The sequence below is a fragment of the Centroberyx gerrardi genome, chromosome 6, assembly GCF_048128805.1.
Source record: "Centroberyx gerrardi isolate f3 chromosome 6, fCenGer3.hap1.cur.20231027, whole genome shotgun sequence".
Classification (NCBI taxonomy): domain Eukaryota; kingdom Metazoa; phylum Chordata; class Actinopteri; order Beryciformes; family Berycidae; genus Centroberyx; species Centroberyx gerrardi.
In genome coordinates, this window is record NC_136002.1 from 17,761,491 (window position 1) to 17,782,238 (window position 20,748).

Genomic DNA, 20,748 nt, shown 5'->3' on the forward strand with positions numbered 1-20,748 from the left:
AGGAATATGTTGCCAGTTGCAAGAAAACAAAAGAGATAGTGTTTGGCAGCAGGGTGAAAGTCCTTCAACTGAGGACCTGGGTTCAAGTCTCCATATCAGCAAGTATCCGCCCTGCTAAAGTTTCCCCTCTGAAATCAAATTAACATTAAAACTGCTCAGTCATTCTGATCAAACTTCTTGCACTTTTCTTACAAACAGATAAACACAGCAGATTATAACATAACCACAATACAAATATTTATAAAACTGGTGATCTTTATTTAAACCCAAGCTACAATGTCACACGATGTACAGTACAACATAGTAATAGGGCATTGACTGGCATATAAAAAGGTTTTTCAATTACAATTCCATTTCTAAAGGGTAAGGCCCATGACATTTCACCCTTTACAAAACAAATTCAATAATCAAATATTACACCTAACTAATGTGTACTGAAAACTACACACAAATGCACATATGCTTAGATGCGTCAGAAGCCACAAAAATCAACACTGCATTTTCATGCAGAAGCCTTACTGAAAGACAGTGGGAGGGAGAGAGCGGGGAACAAAATAACATTTGTAGAAAACATCCGAAAGTTGAGTCCTAAAAGGTCCTAAAGCGTTCACATAAAAAATTCCAACATCATAGTTACGTTTGCTCAATAGAAATATTACAAGGGCTGTACTGGATTGGCTCTGCATGATTCTGGCAGAGCTATCTACAAAACGCTCTCAGGCGTACATGTCCTCACGGTCTGCGTTGTAGATCTCGCCCTCCTGCAGCGAGGCGAAGTTAAGGAAGTGTGAGGGCCGGTGGACCTCGTGGTAGAACTCCTTGGGGTTGGACAGCTGCAGGTCATACTTCATGTTGGGGTCGTGGCGTACGCCTGTAGGCAAGAAAAGATAATGAAATCGTGAATTAAACAGATTTACGCTGCAGATTCTTGTTGAATTCTGCTACATCTGAAGTGATCAGATACCCAGTGTCATAGTTGTGAGCACTATCAAATAAATTGACAACATGAATACAAGTCGTGACCCAATTTGACATAGTTTATAAATTTCACATAGTACTACGGTGGAGTTGTCTGTTGAGGAATGAGCATTAGCTGATAAAGCCATTCACAATTCCACACAACAGCAAGGGCAGAGATTTTGAGCTTGTGAAGCAGAATCACATATAGTAAAATCAATACAATTGACTTTCTCAACAGAGAGAGGGGAAGTGGAAAAATCAATGTGTGACACAAATAACTGTCACAAATGAAAACATACAGAACATTACCAAGGATATTAAAGATATATGCATGCCTTTCATATCATTGTTCAAGAAAAGACCAACAGACCCAGACTTTGTTTTGAAGCAACATTACTTAGCATGCATCTTATAAGAGAAATCAAACAAAAACTGGCTACTGACCCATGAAGTTATAGTTCCAGGAGACCTGGCCAGGCACCATGAAGAAGCCCAGGAAGCGGTCGGAGAGCAGCATCTGCACCCTCTCATAGTGGGACGGCAGGTAGCCTTTAGGGTTGTTGCCCTTGTCCGTGTTCTGCCGGCCCCACTCATAGCCGCTGGGTGTCAGCTTGTAGGCAGTGAGCGTGCACGAGCCGGGGGTGAAGCTGGAAATCAGTGGAAACACGCTTTTAGTAACATTCAACCCTATCAGTATAACGAGCCATAACTGTGACATGTTGTATTTTAAGAGAGACTACAGACTAACACACACTTGTGGTTTTTCCTGTAGCAAAAGCTTTTACAGCGTCAGTTTCCTACAGTATTGCTGCATGTGGTACCAGTACTGAAAAAGTATCGTGATAACCTATTCGAGAAACTGTAATAGTCTTTTCTAGTCCCAGTTCTCCATTCTGCAGTTCTCCATTTTGAAAGTTGTTCCCCCTCTTTAACCCATTATAAAAACGACTTTCTTATGCAATTAACATTTCTAAAATAGTTTACTCATAACTACTGCATTTTCAATTATTTCCAGCATTTTTGTGTTTGTCTACAGCAATGTTGTTAGGTCTACAGATGATTGTGTAGTGTGGTGTAGTGTTTGGTTGGAACAAAAAACTCCATGACATGGGCCTCCTTGGTACACGACTGCTCCCCTCTGGATCCCAAATAGCCTAATGCTCACCATGTATTTCTGTTCACCATGTAGCCAAATGCTTACCATCTCACTAAAGACACTTATTAGGCAATGACAGCAGGCAAGAAGTCATTGATAATCAACTATACTAGTACTGACAAAAACTTTCTTTCTCATGCAAACAAGAAACAGTCAGATTTAGGAGCCCAGGCATGTTCTGAAGAGTCCCACCTGCAAGTGATGATGATGGTCTTCTCTCCATCCCAGGCTGGGTTGTCGGCCATGATCTTGGCGTGGGTAGTGACATCCTGGGGGGACAGCTGGGGCGACTCGTTGGGCTGGGTGTGGATCCAACCAAGGGGCTCCATTTCCTAGTTTGGTAGGAGAGAAGTTAAACATTGCCGGGACACCGAAAACTGCTCCTAGTCATCTGTGGTTTGTTTTTAAAAAGTAGTTACTCCCCAAGTAGCCGGAAAAATTAGTCTGAGAATAAAATGGTAGTGATGACCTTAACTGGAATGAACATTCTCTCAAACTGTGTGTGTGTCTTACTTTAAGGTATTCATGTGCCGGCAGCTGGTTGGGCAGGTGGACAGTCTGGTGCGTTCCCCACTGAGGCACCATGACGATACAACGGATCTCCTTCACCTGGGGGTTGTCTGGAGGACTGGTGCCGTACAGGTAGCCTGCAATCTGGAACAACACAGGAACACATTCAATATCTACAGAGGTATTTTTGCTTTACTTTCTCTGCACAGACTTTGTGAAGGACCCTAAAGTAATTATATCCAAGTGAGCAACAATGCAATAATTCTGTATTCATGTCAAAGGTTCAGACAGTTTGTGTATGAAACGCAGCACCATGGGCCCCCATATGTACCTGCGCTCGCAGATCTGAGATGCAGATGAACTTCTTGAGGACATTCTTGGGCAGGATGTAGGTGTAGCCCGTCTCCTTGATGTCATCAGACGACACGTAGATGTGGTTGGTTCTCAGGTGGAGATTGGCAGCAGATATGGCCCTGGGGGAGGAGGGGACAAGGTACAATCATGCTGACTGAGATGGAAACCAAAGATGCAAAACGGAATTCACCGTTTAGTTGCTGATTAACTTAAGTTTGTGATGGTGTTTTTTGTTTCAGTCAGAAACTGCAATCTTGACTTTATGACTTCAGCACTGTCGTTGCAATGTTGCAGCTCAAACCATCAGCCCCACAATTCTACAACTTCTGCTTTGAAGCTATTAAACTGAAGTAAAATTATTTGGCCCGAGACTGTCTGAAGGATCCTGTATTGCATGTAACACTAAATCTTTCTCTGTGACGTTATTGTTTTACAGAGCAATATAAAGATTGCAGTGGCAAACAGAGTAAAGAACTTCCTCCAAACAAAGCCTGAAATCAAATTCTGCCAGCATACCTGACCCTCCACTCAGTCTTGGAGGAGAAGGTCTGTGTCTCGTAGTTGGAGGTGGTGGAGGTGATGATCTCGTCACCATGCTTGTTGACGGTGCGCGTCTGCGTGGCGGTAAGCTGCGACTGCTCCTTGGTCTGCTTCTCAATCTCTGCAATTTGCTGCCGCTGCTGTGACGGAGCTGAGATCTCCATGCCCAGGATGATGTCACGGATCTCAGACTGGGTCAGCGAGGCCACGTTCACACTGGAGGGGGGGGAAGGGAGGGGTTACTGGAGTGTTGTCAGTGAAATCAACGTCTAGTTTTATTCAGTGATGGACAGGAGGAGTCCCAACCATGTATACTTATGCTTATGCTAATGTGAATGGTCATTACTGTGGGTAATACTGATCATGGATTAGTTCCAGATGGGGAGCTTACACTGTAGTATCAAAAGAAAAGCTACTATGAAATAATGAATGATGTGTTTAATCAAAATGGCCTTAAAAGTGACTGAAGGAAATTTCAACAAACCTGACAGAAATATGACAGAAAAAGACAGTGAAATACTATTTGCTTCTTGAGGTAAATATTTCTAAAAAAATAAATTGAAAAGCAAATCAAATGTCCCACCTGTAGTCACGAAATATCTATATCTACAGCAACTATTTGAACTACATATGCATTTCAAATAAATATTCAGCCCATGTTTACTACTCACTTGTTCTTTTTGCCATAGTCGGCCAGAATTAGATCTTTGAGCTGCACCTCCACCTTTATCCACTCCTCATCAGTGAGGGTGGGCCAAATGTGATGGGGCTCAGTGATGGTCGTCTTGTCGGGTTTCAGGATCACCTTGGCCCGGTCGTTGTTGACGTGGAGCGCTCTGAGGATCAGGATGAGACGGGAGAAGGCCTAGGGATGGAGCAGAACAGCAAACACACACTAGTTACACAGAGATAAGTCAAGTTGTCTCTTTGAAAATAAATGCATCATTAAGGGTTTTGTTAGGACAACAGTTGGGGGCTAGATCATTGTTACACTTGACAAGGAAATAGAAGGCTAACATTTTGTTTTGGCTTGTAATGCTTTTAGTATTGATAAATAACTGTTCTTGCTAACAGTTGTTGGTAAATTGCCTCAGAAATCAAACATACTGAAAAAACAACTTCCCTAGAGACTCGGTACAGTGAGTTAAAAAGTTAATAAATCTATTTAATCCTGGTTTGAAGTTCTAGCAGGGAGTGTGACTGACTGTGTAAGAGGAGATGGTCTTGAGCCAGTCGTCGTAGAGGTTGAAGAGCACCATCTGGGGCTCGGTAGCCTTCAGGATCAGGTCTCCAAACTTCTCCACCTTCAGACAGGCCTGGAAGGGCAGCTGCAACTCGGAGCCCTTGATCACAATGTTGGGGAAGTCCAGCAAGTGGACCTGCAGGGGGGAGAAGGATGAGGAGGAGGACAGTGCTTGGCATTAGAACTGAAAAGAGTTTGAGTGTGTATTTAATCTTCAGAAATCTCACTGAGACGCACATAAAGTCTTGTCATTATTATGTAGTAGAATTTAGCTTGACAAAGTCTCACCTCAAGAGGATCCAACATGCCCTTCCTGGTGACAATGATCTGTTTGGGCTGCTCTTCCACAGGCAGGGAGCGGATCAAGGCAGCCACTTCTTCAGCTGTCTTCCATTTGGCCAGCTACAGAGATAAAGCAACAATGAAGCAGGGCACTTGGGGCCAGAAGTGAGCAATTTTAGTCTTGGTTAGGGCCAAAAATCTAGCTAGCCACTGTGAAAGGCTCAGAAGGTGTGCGAGTGTGTCTGTGTGGACAAATTATACTTGTGATATAGAGTGTTAATGACTAAGAAAGCTATTAACTTCATACAATAATATGAGTGTTGACAGTTCAACATCTGTTGGTTTCACCTTTTGGCATTGCCTTCACCATCAGCATTATGATTTGGGTGGGGTATCAAAAACCAATTCCAGTAACAATATGATACAATCAACCTGCACTGATAAGCTGTTTTTTTTTTCCTCAACAAATATTTCAGGAATCATTTCAATAAGCAGAATAGGAATCAGAATAAATAAATCCCCCCAAAAAAGTCTAGCGATGATACTGATCAATGTTTCTAGAGCCAAGGCCGTACCTGTCCCAGACGTTTCTGCCCAGCCCACACAGAGGTGTGGATGATCTTGAGGAAGAGCTGTCCAGTCCTGGGGTTGAAGATGAAGATAGCCCCATTGATGGGCTTGGTGGTCAAGTTACCCTCAAAGGTCTGAAGAGAGAGATGGAGAATACATGTGACTAATTCAAAAGGATAGGTGTTTTTACATTCTTCTGCAAAGCCAAGTCTTCAGGCACAGACCCAACAATATTAATAAGCTAGTATTCCTAACAAATGGTGCAGGCAGAACAATTATTCACTGAATTGGTGTTGAGGAAAAAAATACAATGATCGCCCCACACCTTGTGGATGGTGACTCTGTAGACATTGGTGTCATCTACGAACCAGATGATCTGGTTGGAGAAGAGTTCTCCATAGTTCTGTGAGGACAGGTAGGGCTCGGTGGGCTCTGATGAGTACAGCTGCAGACCCTTGCGGATGCGCTCCCTGAGCACATACAGGGCAGGATTGGCCTTCATGATCTTGGCCATGGCCTGCTGGATCAGTGGCTTGCCTCCTGGGAACCAGTTACCGTAGGCACTACAGGAGGACAGGAAATGACATATAAGGTTAAAGACTACATTGTGGTTGTTGAGACACACTAAGGTCAGCTACAGGACAGCACCACTGCAGCTGGTAGGGATTCAGTATCTTGCTCAAGGACACTTCAGCAGGGTGGGTGCTTGAGACCAGGGCTTCCGGTTGAACGACAGTCTCTATGGTCACTAAGCCACCCTGTCTGTTTTTGGTTGTTGCCCTGACTGACTTGACTGTTTTGACTGTCAAGTTAAGTTCAAATTAGGGTACAAGCAAAAAGGATTTAGACTAACCTCTCACTTCAAGAAGCCTAGTGTGAGAGACACTATGGCAGATGGTAATGCTCATGTACAACATATTAGGGAGCTAGTGTGAAAACTTGACAAGCTACAGCATAATATACTTGTCGACATGAACAAGTGGGTGCCAAGAACCACACAATATTGTGAAGCATGTATGTGAATCCATTATTACCTCTGCCAACAAAGTTGGAAGGACGTTATGTTTTCATCCCTGTCTGTTTGTGTGTTTGTTAGCAAGATATGTCAAAAGTTATGAATGGATTTGGCTGAAATTTGGTGGACCTTGGCCAAAGGATCAGTTGATTAGGGTTGGGGTTTTGGTAGTGATCCAGATCTAGGATTTCTGCCATTAGACATTTTAGACCTTAGATTTTTGTGCGTTGGCCAAAGTATTATGCTGCGTTCATGTGCTCTGTGTGTCTTATATTTTCAATTGTCCTGGAAGTCCAAACAACAAAAAACAAGCTAATAAGAGGGCCAGCATAGGGGTATTAACCTGCAGATGTGTTAGTCAAGTAAAAGCAATAGCAATTGATGGATGTTACAATAAACGGCAACCTTGTTTACGTAACAGTGAATCCTGTAGGTATCTGCCATTATAACTGATCATGTATCCATGCTTGTAACAGTCCTAACCTGTGGAGGTTGTAAGCCAGGTCGATAGCAATCAGCACCCCGGTGGGGGAGGGGTAGATACTCATGTTGTCGGTGGTGTAGTCCAGGAACTTGGCCCTGGCGTAACGCTCAATGTCATGTGAGTCGTAGTCACCCCAACGCAGCTGGATGTCGATCCAGTACTTCTGTGTGGTGGTGCTGTCCATCACGTCCCTGTAGGAGGAGGTCCACATTTTACATTTTAACAAGACTACACAAAAGACCTTTAGAATGCTTTTCATGATGAGTTTACAATGCCCATATCACTTCTTCATAACACATTGTGTAGATTAGGGAGGTTCTCAAAAAGGTTCAATATATTAGGTGACAATTTTGTTGCAGGTGATGATATATTGCGTTAACTCCTGAAGACATACTTGGAATCTGCAAGCAGTGAGGGTCGGGAGACATTCCACTTGTATGATGCAAAGAGGAGGATGTCTGCACAGGAGGAGTTCATCTTGTAGGACTTCCTGGGGTGAATGGTCTCCTTCTGCACCGTCTCAATCTCCAGAGCATCCAGCTCCTGGTCAAACACCTGAACACAAAAACAGCAGAGTTATTCCCAATGTGGGCAGAGCGAGTTAAGAGTAAAAAAAATAAATGCTAGAAAGAATCCATTATAAACCGTGAACTTTGACTGCTATATTTTGCCATCACAGAAATCTATCTTGCTTTTCAATAACCTTAAAACCACAAATTACATTTGACAACTATTCACAAAGTGACAGCATTTACATGCAGGCAGCAAATCATCTTAATCTGACTGAATAGTGTGTTAATTTAAATGTCCTTGCATTTGGGAAATTTAAATTAATCCAGTCTGTTTGAGATTTATATCTGTGATGTACTGTATTGCAGTCAGTTAATTTCGAATAAGCAAGTTAGTCCTATGGATTCTTATGCTGTGTGAAAACCTAGTGCGTAAGGGAAAAAAAAAAAAAAAAAAAACCCTAACAACCCACCTGACAGAGATCCATGACAATGCTCTCGTGGATCTTCTGCCACAAGTGAGCCCTAAAGATCTGAATGAGGGAGATCTTCAGCGTGGGGATCTTGCCGTGCATGAAGATACCCGTCAGGTCAAGCTGTACCTGAAAACCGACATACACCTAGGGATAAAAGACAGAAGAAGAAAAACTGTTGGCCAATGCAGAATCTTCTGAACCAATAACACATTTCTCATTTTCAGGGCAAGGTAAAAAAATTCAAACCATTTGACAAGAAATACAGTTTCAACTGTTGATATTTGTACTAACATTGGCTCTGTTGATGGTGGGTGACCACCAAAGTGTGAAGCGACGGTTGGGGATCTGGTTGAGACCAGACCTCTGGGCGTTGGTCAGCTTCTTCCATTTCATGGACTCCTCAAAGCCACTGGCCTTCTCCCTGAAGCCCAGAAAGACATAAGAAGTGCTGTTATATTTTGATGCATTAAATGTAAAACAAAACAACAATAGGAAAAAGAGGGAGTTCCAAGGCACTCTTCAGGTAAAAATATAAAAGTCTATTTCATGGCTAGTTTAAAAGAATGTATTAAAGCTAAGGCCAATGTGTTTTGGCCAGTCTGTGGTTTTCATTAGGGACTAGCAGACCAAACTGCATAAAAAACACTGTATACCCTATTTTCTTTGAACATCAACAATAGGATTTTGTGAGATGAAGGAGAGCTACAATCATCAAATTCTCCTCCTAATTTCTTATCAAATTGCACTGTAAACAGATTTGGAGATTTGTACATTTGTAGCTTCAAACTGCTCTCACCAGAAGAGACCCTCCCAGGTGGGGAAGTAAGTGCCTTTGAAGAGTGTGTGCTCCAGGATGCCCTCCACACCGCCCAGGGCCTGGATCATGTCTGTGCGGTAGTTGTTTAGGTTCCACAGCTTGCCGTCGTGCCTCTGGTGGGTCCACCAGAACGGGTTCTGCTTCAGCACCTGCAGTCACAATCAACACAGAAATGTTAATAAATTGTACCAAGTCTATTTGTGGGTTGTATTGAACTTTACCTAAAATTTCAGCAAAGCCACTAACAATCTGAATGACTATTTTCAACCTCAAAGCAAACAATGAAGCAGCTGCATCTCCAATCGTACCTGGTACTGTTTGAAATCTGTCCTGACTCTCCAGCCCTTGTCATAGGCCAGCGTGTGTCTGTCCTTCTGGAAGAGGGTGTTGATACGGGGGATTCCTCTGTCCCAGGAGTCCTCCAAGTCCTCCAGTGTCAGACGCCTGGGACACAGAAAACACACTGCTATTTGCTTTGCCTAGTATCAGCTCTTACAACTGCTAGTGGACAGAGACGAGTTAAATGAAAAGATTCTCTACAAGAAAAATGTGAGAATTATTCTTTAACCATGGCACCTACAAATCTACTGTACAAGGTGTTTATCTGCATTGAAGCCATGTTTAAGGCCGTACCTGTTCTGGGCGATGGCCTCCTGCCTCTTGAGAGCGTACTCGGCCCAAACCCTCTGGGAATCGATGAACTCGCTCTCCCATGGCTGAATGTAGCGATACAAGTTAGGGATCAGCTGATCCTCTTCATGGCTCATTCCTGACCGGAAATGTGTGATGCCCACATCCGTCTGCTTGGACCACCTGGTGGAGAGGGAAAAGAAATAAATGAATGACCGGCCGATTTGCTGAACCACCGCAGTTAAATAAATGTAATGGGAACACCAACTAGAGATCAAGTCATCCACCATCTCTTACCGCAGGTCCGACTGTGGGATAAGCACATGGCCCATAGACAGCATGCCGAGGCCGCCCAACTCTTTGGGAGTGTAGAAGACTACAGGGGGGAAGCGGCTGGGCATTTTGGAGTTGAGGCCGATCTTGATACGCGTCTGGATCTTGTTCTCACACTTGACCAGCAGGTCCAGGAGCTCCTGGGTGTTGACCACTGCCTCGCGGAAGTACGTCATCAGGCCAATCAGAGCCGTGTTCCATTTGTTCACAATCTGGAGGCAAAGAGGGGAGATACTTAGACTTATTCTGACAAGGTAATTAGGCACCCTGTTATTTTTCAATTTTATTTTTTTTACTTAAGGGATATGGTTGTTTGCTGACCTTGGTGAATGTGGTGGATCCAGAGGCCATCAGGATCTGACGCACTCTGTTGTGGAAGCGCTGCATTGATTCATCATCCACACGCAGGAAACACTGAGCCGTCCTCTCTTTGGTGACCTACACACAGAAATACAAAATTATGGCTCAGATAAACAGAAATGTGCTTAGGGCTACCTGAAGAAAGAACAAAAAAAAAAAAAAACATTGTACACAGTTCCAATTTTATGAGATCTGACAGTACTATGCTCAGAAAACTGGGATATCCATTTTATATTATGTGCCTGAACAACACAACTGACTCAAACTGTCCATTTATTTTAAGCAGCACAGCTGTTATTTATTTGGGTTTTGGCCTCCTCACCTCATTCTGCAGGTTCCAAACACCATCCTTGTGGGTGAACTCCTCATAGCTGGTGCGGCACTTGGGCAGGATGCGGCACTCAAAGCCACACATGTTGAACAGCAGGTTGGGGTTGTCCTTGCTGTAGACCGACACAAAGCTGTTCTCCCATTGGACGGTGGTCACCGACCGGGGAAGACGGTTCTTGATGTCCCAGAACACCGCACGACCGCTGGGAGGGTTGGGGGAGAGAGAGAAAATGACAACCTATTATTCCACATTGAAATGTTATGACTATTCACTTAACTTCATCTCAAATGGCAAAGTATATTCCAATTTCACAGAAACTTGATTTTTTTATTGTTATTTCAAACATTAAGGGGAATGTCAACCTGGTTAAATAAGCAGAATGTTCAAAATACGATAAAGCTCAATAGTCTTATAAAATTCAACACAGTCTGGAGGTGGAACTCACAGGTTGACGTCATGCTTCATCAGTCTCATGCGGGCGTCACGAGGCCAGCACTTCTTGTTGTTGTAGCCGACTATGTTCTCATTGTTGGGATCCGGGTGCTCAGTCAGGTATCTCTGAATCAGGTCCCTGGCCTCATCAGCGGAAAACCTGGACCCATGAATATACACTTTAAATATAACATGTATGGGAGTAAATCACATACTTCCCTCATTTTACACATATGCTAAAAATCTACAAGGCAGTTTGTAAAACTCATGTTGTCAGAAATCATCTTCAAACATTTCCAAAAACCTCCCACTTCAGAGGCCACAGGAGCAGGGATACAAGTTCTCCTTTTAATGACTCAATCCCACCTGAAGAAGATGTGGATGCGGTCGATGTAGCGGCAGTACAGGCGGATTGGGTGGGCGCTCTCCGTCACTGTGTCCTGGAAACTGAGGAAGTCATTGGGCATCTGGGGCGGGCCAGCCATCTCACTGGCACGGTGCAGGCCGAGCACCAGCAGGTCCATCACCAGGCCGTAGTACTGCACAATGAACGAGGCAAACTGGAGCCCCCGGATGATGCCATAGGAGTTGGTGTGGTTCATGTCCTGGATGGGGATGGAGAGAAGACAAAAAGGAAGTTTAGACCAACTAGATGACCAAAACATATGTGAATTTATCCCAGTAATAAATCAATGATCGAATGGCAAATGTCACCACTATTGACTTTCTTTATTTGCAGGTTCTGTAGGATTACCTAATGAAGATTATATAGGAACAAATCAGAATGTAAACTGAATGCTTACCTTGTAGTTGATGACCACGTTGTTCTTGGCCGTCATGTAATCAGCGATGTTGTGGTCCACAATGAGACGCAGCAGCCTGTTGAGCAGTGTCAGATCAATCTTCTCATACATCTTCTCATAGCGGGACTCCAGCATCACGTTGCACTCGCCCTCCGTAGTCTCCCACACATCCTGCAAGTTGTTGATGCCTGGGGAGCATACGATAAAAAAAGCATTCAGATAATGTTTGACAGTTGTTCCTTTCTCAATTTCTCCTGCTGACTTAGCGGGGTTATGAGATTTGGATAGCATATTGGTTCAATATTGCCTTTTCATTCCACCTAAAAGCCGATGTCAGGCAATCACACAGCCGCTAACATTATACCACAAATATCACAAAACCAACACCACTGCTATTCCCTCTATTCACAGTTCTATTCCTTCATGAGCGGAGCCCTGACCTTGGCACCACTTGTAGACCAACAGTGGCGGTGGCTCGGTGTCGGCAGGTTTGATCCAGGGTGGGAAGAGGCGTCTCTTGTCTGCCTCATACCACAGGTACTGGTCGAGGTAGGCGTCAGTGATCTTCTCCAGCGGCTCCACGTCGTACACCGGCACCAGGTGGCTGTACAAGTCCATGAACTCAATACCCACCTGGAGAAGGGGGAAGGAAGTGTTAAGACTGAGATGGATGGGACTGACAGAGCTATTCATCCAAGGACAAGCAATATGTAACATCTAACTAATGATTTTACATGTAGTTTGAAGCTGTAAATGACTTGTTTACATCTCTATTGTTTGTAAACGTATACACACACACTATTATAATTTATACATTCCGTATTAGGCCTCATTCAAAAACTTCACTTGGATAGTTTTAGGAAAAAATCTTCATAGGTCTTGGTCCTGACCTCTTTGAAGGCTCTCTGGGTGAGCAGGTGACGTTTGATCCTGGACAGCGCCTCGTGGGGGTTGTCGTATGCCTGCTCTATCAGACCCAGCTCTTCCCTCTGAGACTGGTTCAGACGGGATTTCACACTAGGGACACAAGAAAGACACAAACTGAATAATGTAGAAAAAAAATTCTGGCAATGATTTAGCCCACTGTGAATTGATGTGTGCTGATGAGTTAGTCATCAGCATCATCAGCATTATGTTCGCAGTATGTTACCTGTACGCCTCCTTGAGCCTCTCCAAGGCCAGGATGAGCAGCTTGGTGTCATGTTTGTAGGACAGCGGGGGGAAGGGGATGGGTGAGAAGCGCCGACTCTCCAGCCAGTGCACTGTGGTGGTGTAGATGGCTACCGCCTCTTCAGCTGTGATGTAGGGACCATCCTGTGGGCAAAACAAACATACCTCAAATCAAACATGTACCAAAATGTGCTGTCCCTGGACAACAGTAGGATGTAGGGATGATACAGAACTGATTCATTTTTCACTGCTGACAACCAATTTATAGCACTTAACTTAAAGCATTAGCTGATGCAGAGTACAAGTTCAATTAATCTTATTCAACAGTACAGATTTGGATGATTTGTTTGTGGTCACTGACAAAAAGCATTGAAACCTAATCAATTTATCCAGTAGAGAAATCTAACCTCTTTCCATCTGTGAAAAGGGCCAAAAAAATTATACTATTCACATTATTATATTAGCATATTATTATTATTATATTATATTTATTATAAATATAATGCTACAGTAAACATACTGAAATGCAATAGACAACACAAATACAACTTTTGTTCACTGGAAGGAACATTTTTTGTATTTTCTTTCTTCTGTGTGTTACCTTCAGGTAATTATGCTGTCTCTCCTGCTCAGCTTTCAGGTACAGACGGGTCAGTCTCCCCAGGTTCTTCTTGCACACCGTCTTGTCCACGGTGGCTCCGCGGCGGATTCGCTCACGGTTGTAGTGAGCCGTGTTGGTCCACCAGTCAGCCTTAGCCTTCACGTAGCGCAGGATCATGTTCTCGATGGGAGTGGGCAGACCTGGCACCTGAGATGGTTGGAAAAGGTTGAAGAATCAGAACAATGTTTATTCATATATCCATACTGAGCCTTATCTGCCACAACCATTTTGAATGCTATTATTTTAGGAGTACTTATTAGTATTTTTCATTTCATTGTTTTTAGGAAACTCAACAAATCCTCAATTCAAATGAAATAGCAATAAAAGGATTCACTGATCGATTTCTGTCTTTCAAGAATCTACCAGACTAGTTTCCACTCCAAGTATTCAGTCACAGCTGAGGTGAGGTCTATAATTCGCTGACCTTCCAGGGGATGTTGGCCTTCCAGCACCTCCAGGACTCGCTGAGGTGCTGCAGGATGGTCCTGGCCTTGTTCTGTTTGATTCCCTCAGGCATCATGTCCAAGATGTCGTGCATCACCGCAGCACGCAGCTCCAGGTCAAAGTGAGACTCCACACGCTGTTTGGTCACAGTCTTGGCCACGCCCTTGGAGTGACGCCCTGTTAGGAGAAGTCAGAAAGGTTGCAGCTGAAAATGGCATGTAAACCACAGAAAATATGCATTATGTTTATTTTCTAAAGCAAAAAATAGGTCAAGTGGGCACCAAAAATTTTGAAAAGGTGTATGCATACCTTCAAACTGCCTGGCCAGCAGGTTTCCAAGCCACCTCTCCAACAGTGGGGTGATGCCCCTCATGAAGAACAGCCAAACCCTCCAGCCAGGAGCCCAGAAGCCACAGCCTGGACCCTTTCCCACAGGACCCTGATCAAACAAACACAGAAAAACCCAAACATTAAATAAAACAGTAATTTCTTGTTATGTTTGACAATATTTTTGTGGAATAATAACAAATACTTTCTTTTTACAGCAAAACATTACTTTGGTAAGCTTAACTGTTGGCAGACAGACAAAACGGCGGGTGTGTGTGTGTGTGTGTGTGTGTGTGTGTACTTACGGTATTGAACCGGTAGTAGATGAGGTGCTTGAGGTCTTTGCACATGCGGATTTGTCTCATCAGCTTGTACTTGTAGCGGTACATTCCTGTCAGCTGGCCCACGTGAGCAAAGATGTACTGCAGCCCATCAGCCAACTACAACATAGAGGGAAAATTCTGAGATTAGGCATGTGTAAGCCACCATGTAGGAGAATGGATATATTGATAGCACAATCTGTATGTCAATCAAAATGTTAAACATAGGGCCAAAACCAAAACGGGACTGAACACATTTTTTGATTCTCAAGTTCACTGATAGTGCCAAGGACCAACCGTATGGTGGAGATTTTTTTCTTTTTTTTATTAACACTGGCATAAAGTACACCTTTAAAGTTTTACATATGCAACTCTTCTATGGACCTGTCACCCTTTGAGAAAGTTTTAGAGTACTCCCTTGAGTGTGTGTGTTTGGTTTTCAGCTCATCTGTGTGTGCTGCTAACAATACCTAACAAATACAACACATTTTGAATAAATGTCCTATTTATTGATCACTGACAAAAATGTGTCTGTATGTACCTGAAAAATATTGAACCACTTACAGTAGCTCAACATAAACTGGCAGCACAATGAATAAAGTAATAGTTTAATAAATGGGTAACCTAAATGGCATGCAATCAATGGAACACAGCCCTGCCTAAGTTTTACCTAGTTTGAACTCAAACAACACACTGGTGACATACAGTATGATTTCAGTTTCAGTTTTACTTAACTGAGACCAACATAGTTCAGGTGATAGTTAAACTTTCTAAGCAAGGTGTCGCTACAACCCTCCATTATTTTTCTGCAGGTTTGTGGGGGAGTGTAGCTGGGCCGCAGATGGGACCTGCTGAGTAAAATTGGTCTTTGTTCCTCACCTGGAATGCGTCAACATTTCCCAGTCTGTACTGGACGTGGCTGTCCACCACCAGCTTGCTGAGACGCAGCACCTCTCTGCACAGATGGAAGGCGTTGCCGAATCTGGACTTCTTACGCTCCTAGAGGATGGAAACACAGAGGCAGTGCTAGGTTGGCTACGATAGTACAAACAGTTCTTGGTACCACAACAGATGATAGTGTGCAACATCATTCAGCAAGAAAAAAGTGACTTTATGTCCAATATATTGGGTTTTACAGAAATCACAGAATTGCTGAATCTGGAACTTCAGACATAACATTTGTTTTTCATGAGTAATTAAAACCATCAACAAAGGAAAATGGGAATAATTAGATTCCAAGAGAAAAATCGAACAAATTTCATATGGCTCTAAATTAAGGCATCCGTGTACACAGTGCCAAATAATTCAAATAACTAATTAAATAAGGTGTCAAGGGAATCACATTAAAAGCTCATATAAAGCTACATGGTGAAGCTTGTACCTTAGTGGTGAGTGTCTTGACGGGCTTCAGGTTGAAGTTGTAGTCAAGATGCAGGTAGTTGAGGTTCTTTCGGTGGATAAGCAGATTGAGCATGTTGTAGCCCTGTCGGCACACCTGCAGGCCCACCTCCACCCAGTCCAGCTTGGTGGACTGGAAGAACTTGGTGGCCTTGAAGGAACGGAACAGGTACCTGGAAGCCAACAGAGGGGAAATCTTTACAAGAGATCTAGATTATAGGCAACGAAATTGGCTCCTGTCAGAAAGATAAGGCAATAGAAAATGAAAGTGGAGCTTTTCAATGCAGTGTCTCTAGAGATGCTCACCTCTTCTTCTGGGCCTTGGGTGGTCTGTGTTTGAGAGCATTGAGCACATAGTACTTGAGCAGTTTCTGGTATGACACACGCACTTTCACGGGCTGGCCAGCTGGGCAGTGCTCACGATACCTGTAAAATGATGCAAACACCTCCCAATTACATTTTATCAAATATAGCCACTGTTTTATTAAGTCAAGCTGCTCAACATAGTAGGAAAGATCAGTTTGTCTTGAAACTGCAAATCTGTACCACATTTCAGGTTGGTCCAACAGTTTACTCACCAGTTCTTGATGAGGGGGATGTCAATGGCACGCCTTGTCCGGCCAGACCGCAAGTTGAAGGGTCTCGGTGCCCACAGCAGAGCGATGCCATTGGCGGTGTTGTCTGTGTAGAGTGGCGTTTCTTTGAGGAAAGGCTCCACATACTCGGGCAGCTCAAACTCCTCGTCGTCATCAGGCAGAGGCTCTTGACTCTGTGAGCGGGTAAAGGAGATTGAAACAAGAGTGTGCAAGGGGACTTTGCCTTCAAATCAAGTGATTCAATTAAAAAAAGGATCTAATTTTTCCTTTCTTCTCGAGTTTTACACCATTTGATTTTCAACTCCAACTACTATAACATTTGTAAGGCAATGTCTGAATGGTACGGGGCCAACTGCAACTGCAGCCAGCGATTAATAAAAGCACCATTCATTTAATATTCCTCCAGTTCTTACGCACAGGCAAGCAGACCAATGCAAGTGCGCCTTTGTAAGAGGACTTAATTCTTCTTCAGACTTGTTGTGAGAGCATTTTATTTATCTTTCCCCCCTGTCAAAAGCAGAAGGTGGACTATGAGCCAGACTTACCTTGACAGAGTGTCTGTGAGAGATGGGGTTGATCAGGGGGTCAAAGTAGAACGCCGGAAGATCTGGATCCTCTGTCTTGATAAACACCACATTGGGCGTATGGTACCTGCAAAAAGAAATAGTTAGGAAGGTGCACTCATTCCTATAGTCAATATAGATCTCACAGTTTAAGTAATTTGATGAACAAAATAGTTAAGGGGGCATTTTACCAAAGTTACATCTGAACTGTTTTGACTCAGACTTTAATGCAATTGATTCTCCAACAAGGATTTTTGCTAAGTTCTTCACTTAATTGTTAAAGATTTGGTTGTAATACCTAGTTTTGATCTGAACCTTAAAAAGCCTGATTCAAAGTATACAAAACAGCTTATTTCTTTCCATTTTGCACATATGCCCTCCATGTTGTCACTCCAAAATTTCAAAAACTCTTGAATCACATTAATGTGACAAGACTGTTTAGTTTTGAGATAAGATCATTTATCAACATTGTTTTTCAGTGAAGTGCCCCTTTAAGAAAGTTATTCATTATTTTGTTCATTCACTTCTAGTGGACTTTCTCTCACCAGGTGAGGTGGACATGATGCGGCAGGTTGTTGTACAGGTAGGGGAAGGCGATTTTGTACTCTGTCCTGATAGGCTGTCGGATGATGATCTTGTTGATATCATTGAACTCGTTCCAGTCTTCATCCCTGTGGGAGAATTAGAGAAGTCTTAAGGCAAAGATAATCTAGCATAAATAAATTCATGCTTGCTGCTTACATGGGGATAAAGCAGAATTTGCATTCGAACAAATACAAGAAATATGCTTTTCGTAAAAACAAAATGCAGAAAAAAAGTCTCCATCCACATGTTTTCACATTTATAATCATGCAAGTGGTGTTTGTGCAACATGGCCTGCATAATCCAGCACAGTAATAGTAACTAGTTTTCAGCTCTATTGTTTATGAATGGCAGGAGGTCCTTACTGGAGGTTGATGTCCCTGACCAGGGGCTCAAACTTGGGTCCACCAGGGATCGCCATGTTCAGGGCCTTGGAAGTGAAGAAGGCCTTGAGGTCAAACAGATAGAAGTAGTTGTAGTCCACCAGGTCAGTCAGCAGCTGGTTGGCCAGGCGGTACAGTGTGGACATCATGGGCAGGGTGAACTGCCAGCGACGGTAGGTTGTGCCATTCACATACCTGAGGAGGAAACAAGACAGGGTTACACGTATGATGAACATTATACATGAGGAGATAGCATGTTGAAGCTGAGATCTCATACATGTTGAAACATTATTCATTGTTAGATTTAGCCAAATTGGGAGCAGCGGTCTAAAAGCAGGGTTAACGTCTGTCTCTCTGGATAATATGAGAATAAAGTGGAGACTTACTTTGTGGTGTCTTTGAGAGGCTGGTGCTCATAGAACCAGTCCACAACTGAAGAATCCTCCTCAGGGTCCAGCTCCATCTGGATGGCCTCCAGCGGTTCAACGTCAAGGATGTTGTCAGCATAGTCCAGTGGGGGCTCTTCATCGTCGAATGGTGGAAAGCGCATACGCTTGAAGTGCCGGCGGTCACGCTTCTCACGACGCATCATGATCCACATGGCACTGGGGAGGGAGGAAAGGGGATAATGCTGATCAGTGAGAGCCGTAAGAAATCTTGCTCATCAATGTTTGGAATGCTTGGAATTGTTTGGAATTTTATTTGTGTTGATACGTAAGCAATCCTCACTCAAAATCGAATCATTAGCACAAAGCTGCTAATGTGCATTTTTCAGATTTATAAGTGAAATGTACTGAAAACACAACACTATAATCAAAACAAGTAAATCACCAAACGAGGTGCTCTCTCTTACCCCCACTGGGCGATGTAGACAGGCTCGATGACCCAGGGGATTTCGTTGACGAAGGAAATGGCTCCCGTGATGTGGTAGAGGACGGGCACATCTCGGATCTGTTCCCAAGGCATGGGCATGTTCTCCAGCAGCTTTAGCACAGCGTGAGGCATGTACTTGAGAGCACTGTTCAACACAAAGGACAAAAACAAAAAGGGATACAAGATGAGCTATTCTCCAACAGGGAGCATTCATGTGAAAAGTATTTTCATGTATGCACTTGAAGTGCTAACCCAAGCAGAATTTGACACGTTAAAAGACAAGAAAAATGGTACCGAATTGTTTTTAGATGGTTAAATTGGTGCATGTTTATTATACAAGTGATTAAATCTTACCCAAGGTAGACCCTCTTATCGTGACGAAACTTCCTGTTGGTCATGTCCCCATGGTCCCTGATGATCTTACGGACATGCTCGGGTGGCATGTCCTCCTTCTGAGCATCCACAAAGCCAAACTTTCTCTTCTCAGAGTAGCGCTTTGCCTGCAACTGCTGCCATTTCCTTGCTGTAGAGTAGGAAGAGTTTTAGTGCATAACAAATGCAAAGATGACCGTGCATGTACGGCATCTTATCCATATGAAGATTGGGTCAAATAACAGTGAAATTTTAAATAAAGATGATATAGCGATAAGTAAAACCTAACATACCTTTCTCTTGCAGTTTATCCTCAGACATGTAGTCTGGTACCTGGGCAGGAGGGGGTATACCTGGTGGCATCCCGCCTGGGACCCCTCTGTAGGGAAAAGCAGCTGCCATGGTGCCTCACAACTAAAAACACAAGAACCAAACAGAGGATTACAATAAATACTCGATCCTGCGTGCATTGTGTGCGACGGATTCCTGTCTGTCAGCTGCCAATCCTGCCAATATCCGAAACTATAGTGTTAAAGTAACTAATGTACAATTAAAAAAGCAGATGCATTTAATATGATACTGCCATTAACGTTAGCCTATGGAGCTAACTTAGCAGACTTGTTGTAACGATTAGTTCTGCTAATGTCCTGAAAGCACTTTGCAATCAATGTAGGTTTGGGAAAGGTCTCTCGACGAAGCTAAATAATTAGCTACTCGCCTTTCAGCACTCACAATACAACGGATCACACGTTGATTTACGCTAGCTAGTGTTAGCTAACCACACAATACGGCTCCGAGAGCGGCACAAACCGTAGCACCAAACCTTAAGATACAACGAGCAATTTAACCGAATAGGCATTTGGTGAACCTTTACAAAATATTCCTGTAAGGTATTCAAACGGTACTTAACGTTATATAGCATGTTTGCATCATTTTCATCAAGGTAGGTGCCATAGTAGAGTTAAGGCCAAGCGTGAATGAAGTTGCTAAGCTAAAGCTAACACTAGCATAGCAGTTAACTAATACATGTTACAGTATTTGCAACACCAGTTAACTTACCTCCACTCCCAAGGCAACTGCTTAACGTCGAAGATAGCCTCGTTTCGCAGATAACTAATTTCTCCACAACATTTCTTTCAAAGCTGAATAGACTTTCCCCGGTTGTGTTGAATTGTCTTCCTAAACTGCAGCACGCAGAGCGGACGGCAGCCACACGATGCACGCAGCTCAACGGGAATCACAGACGTCGAGTAC

General features: G+C 43.4%; 1 protein-coding gene across 1 annotated transcript; it reads right to left on the bottom strand.

Annotated features, from left to right (window-relative positions):
• Positions 1–235: 235 nt before the first annotated feature.
• Positions 236–20,674, bottom strand: prpf8 (pre-mRNA processing factor 8). Its single transcript, XM_071900613.2, has 43 exons — positions 20,554–20,674; positions 19,788–19,908; positions 19,477–19,645; positions 19,103–19,267; positions 18,636–18,854; positions 18,232–18,444; positions 17,830–17,955; positions 17,267–17,372; positions 16,704–16,894; positions 16,432–16,551; positions 16,109–16,298; positions 15,607–15,726; positions 14,713–14,847; positions 14,390–14,519; positions 14,061–14,257; positions 13,577–13,783; positions 12,956–13,119; positions 12,696–12,822; positions 12,246–12,438; positions 11,806–11,993; positions 11,369–11,607; positions 11,016–11,162; positions 10,562–10,772; positions 10,201–10,317; positions 9,844–10,091; positions 9,550–9,729; positions 9,225–9,360; positions 8,896–9,065; positions 8,391–8,520; positions 8,097–8,243; positions 7,509–7,669; positions 7,114–7,305; positions 5,941–6,178; positions 5,621–5,749; positions 5,052–5,165; positions 4,726–4,899; positions 4,192–4,385; positions 3,497–3,736; positions 2,958–3,099; positions 2,630–2,770; positions 2,309–2,448; positions 1,405–1,607; positions 236–871 (listed from the first exon to the last, which is right to left on the bottom strand). Exons 2-43 carry the CDS (start codon positions 19,894–19,896, stop codon positions 717–719), a joined length of 7,017 nt encoding a protein of 2,338 aa, XP_071756714.1. The 5' UTR covers positions 19,897–19,908; positions 20,554–20,674; the 3' UTR covers positions 236–716.
• Positions 20,675–20,748: the final 74 nt, after the last annotated feature.

What these genes read in the sequence shown, in the direction of transcription:
- prpf8 (XM_071900613.2), bottom strand. Translation starts at nt 19,896, where the DNA reads ATGGCAGCTGCTTTTCCCTACAGAGGGGTCCCAGGCGGGATGCCACCA. An exon ending in GATCCACCACATTCACCAAG is followed by an intron (nt 10,092 to 10,200) that starts GTCAGCAAACAA and finishes CTTTGCCTCCAG; the next exon opens with ATTGTGAACAAATGGAACAC. An exon ending in GCATGTTGGATCCTCTTGAG is followed by an intron (nt 4,900 to 5,051) that starts GTGAGACTTTGT and finishes TCCCCCCTGCAG; the next exon opens with GTCCACTTGCTGGACTTCCC.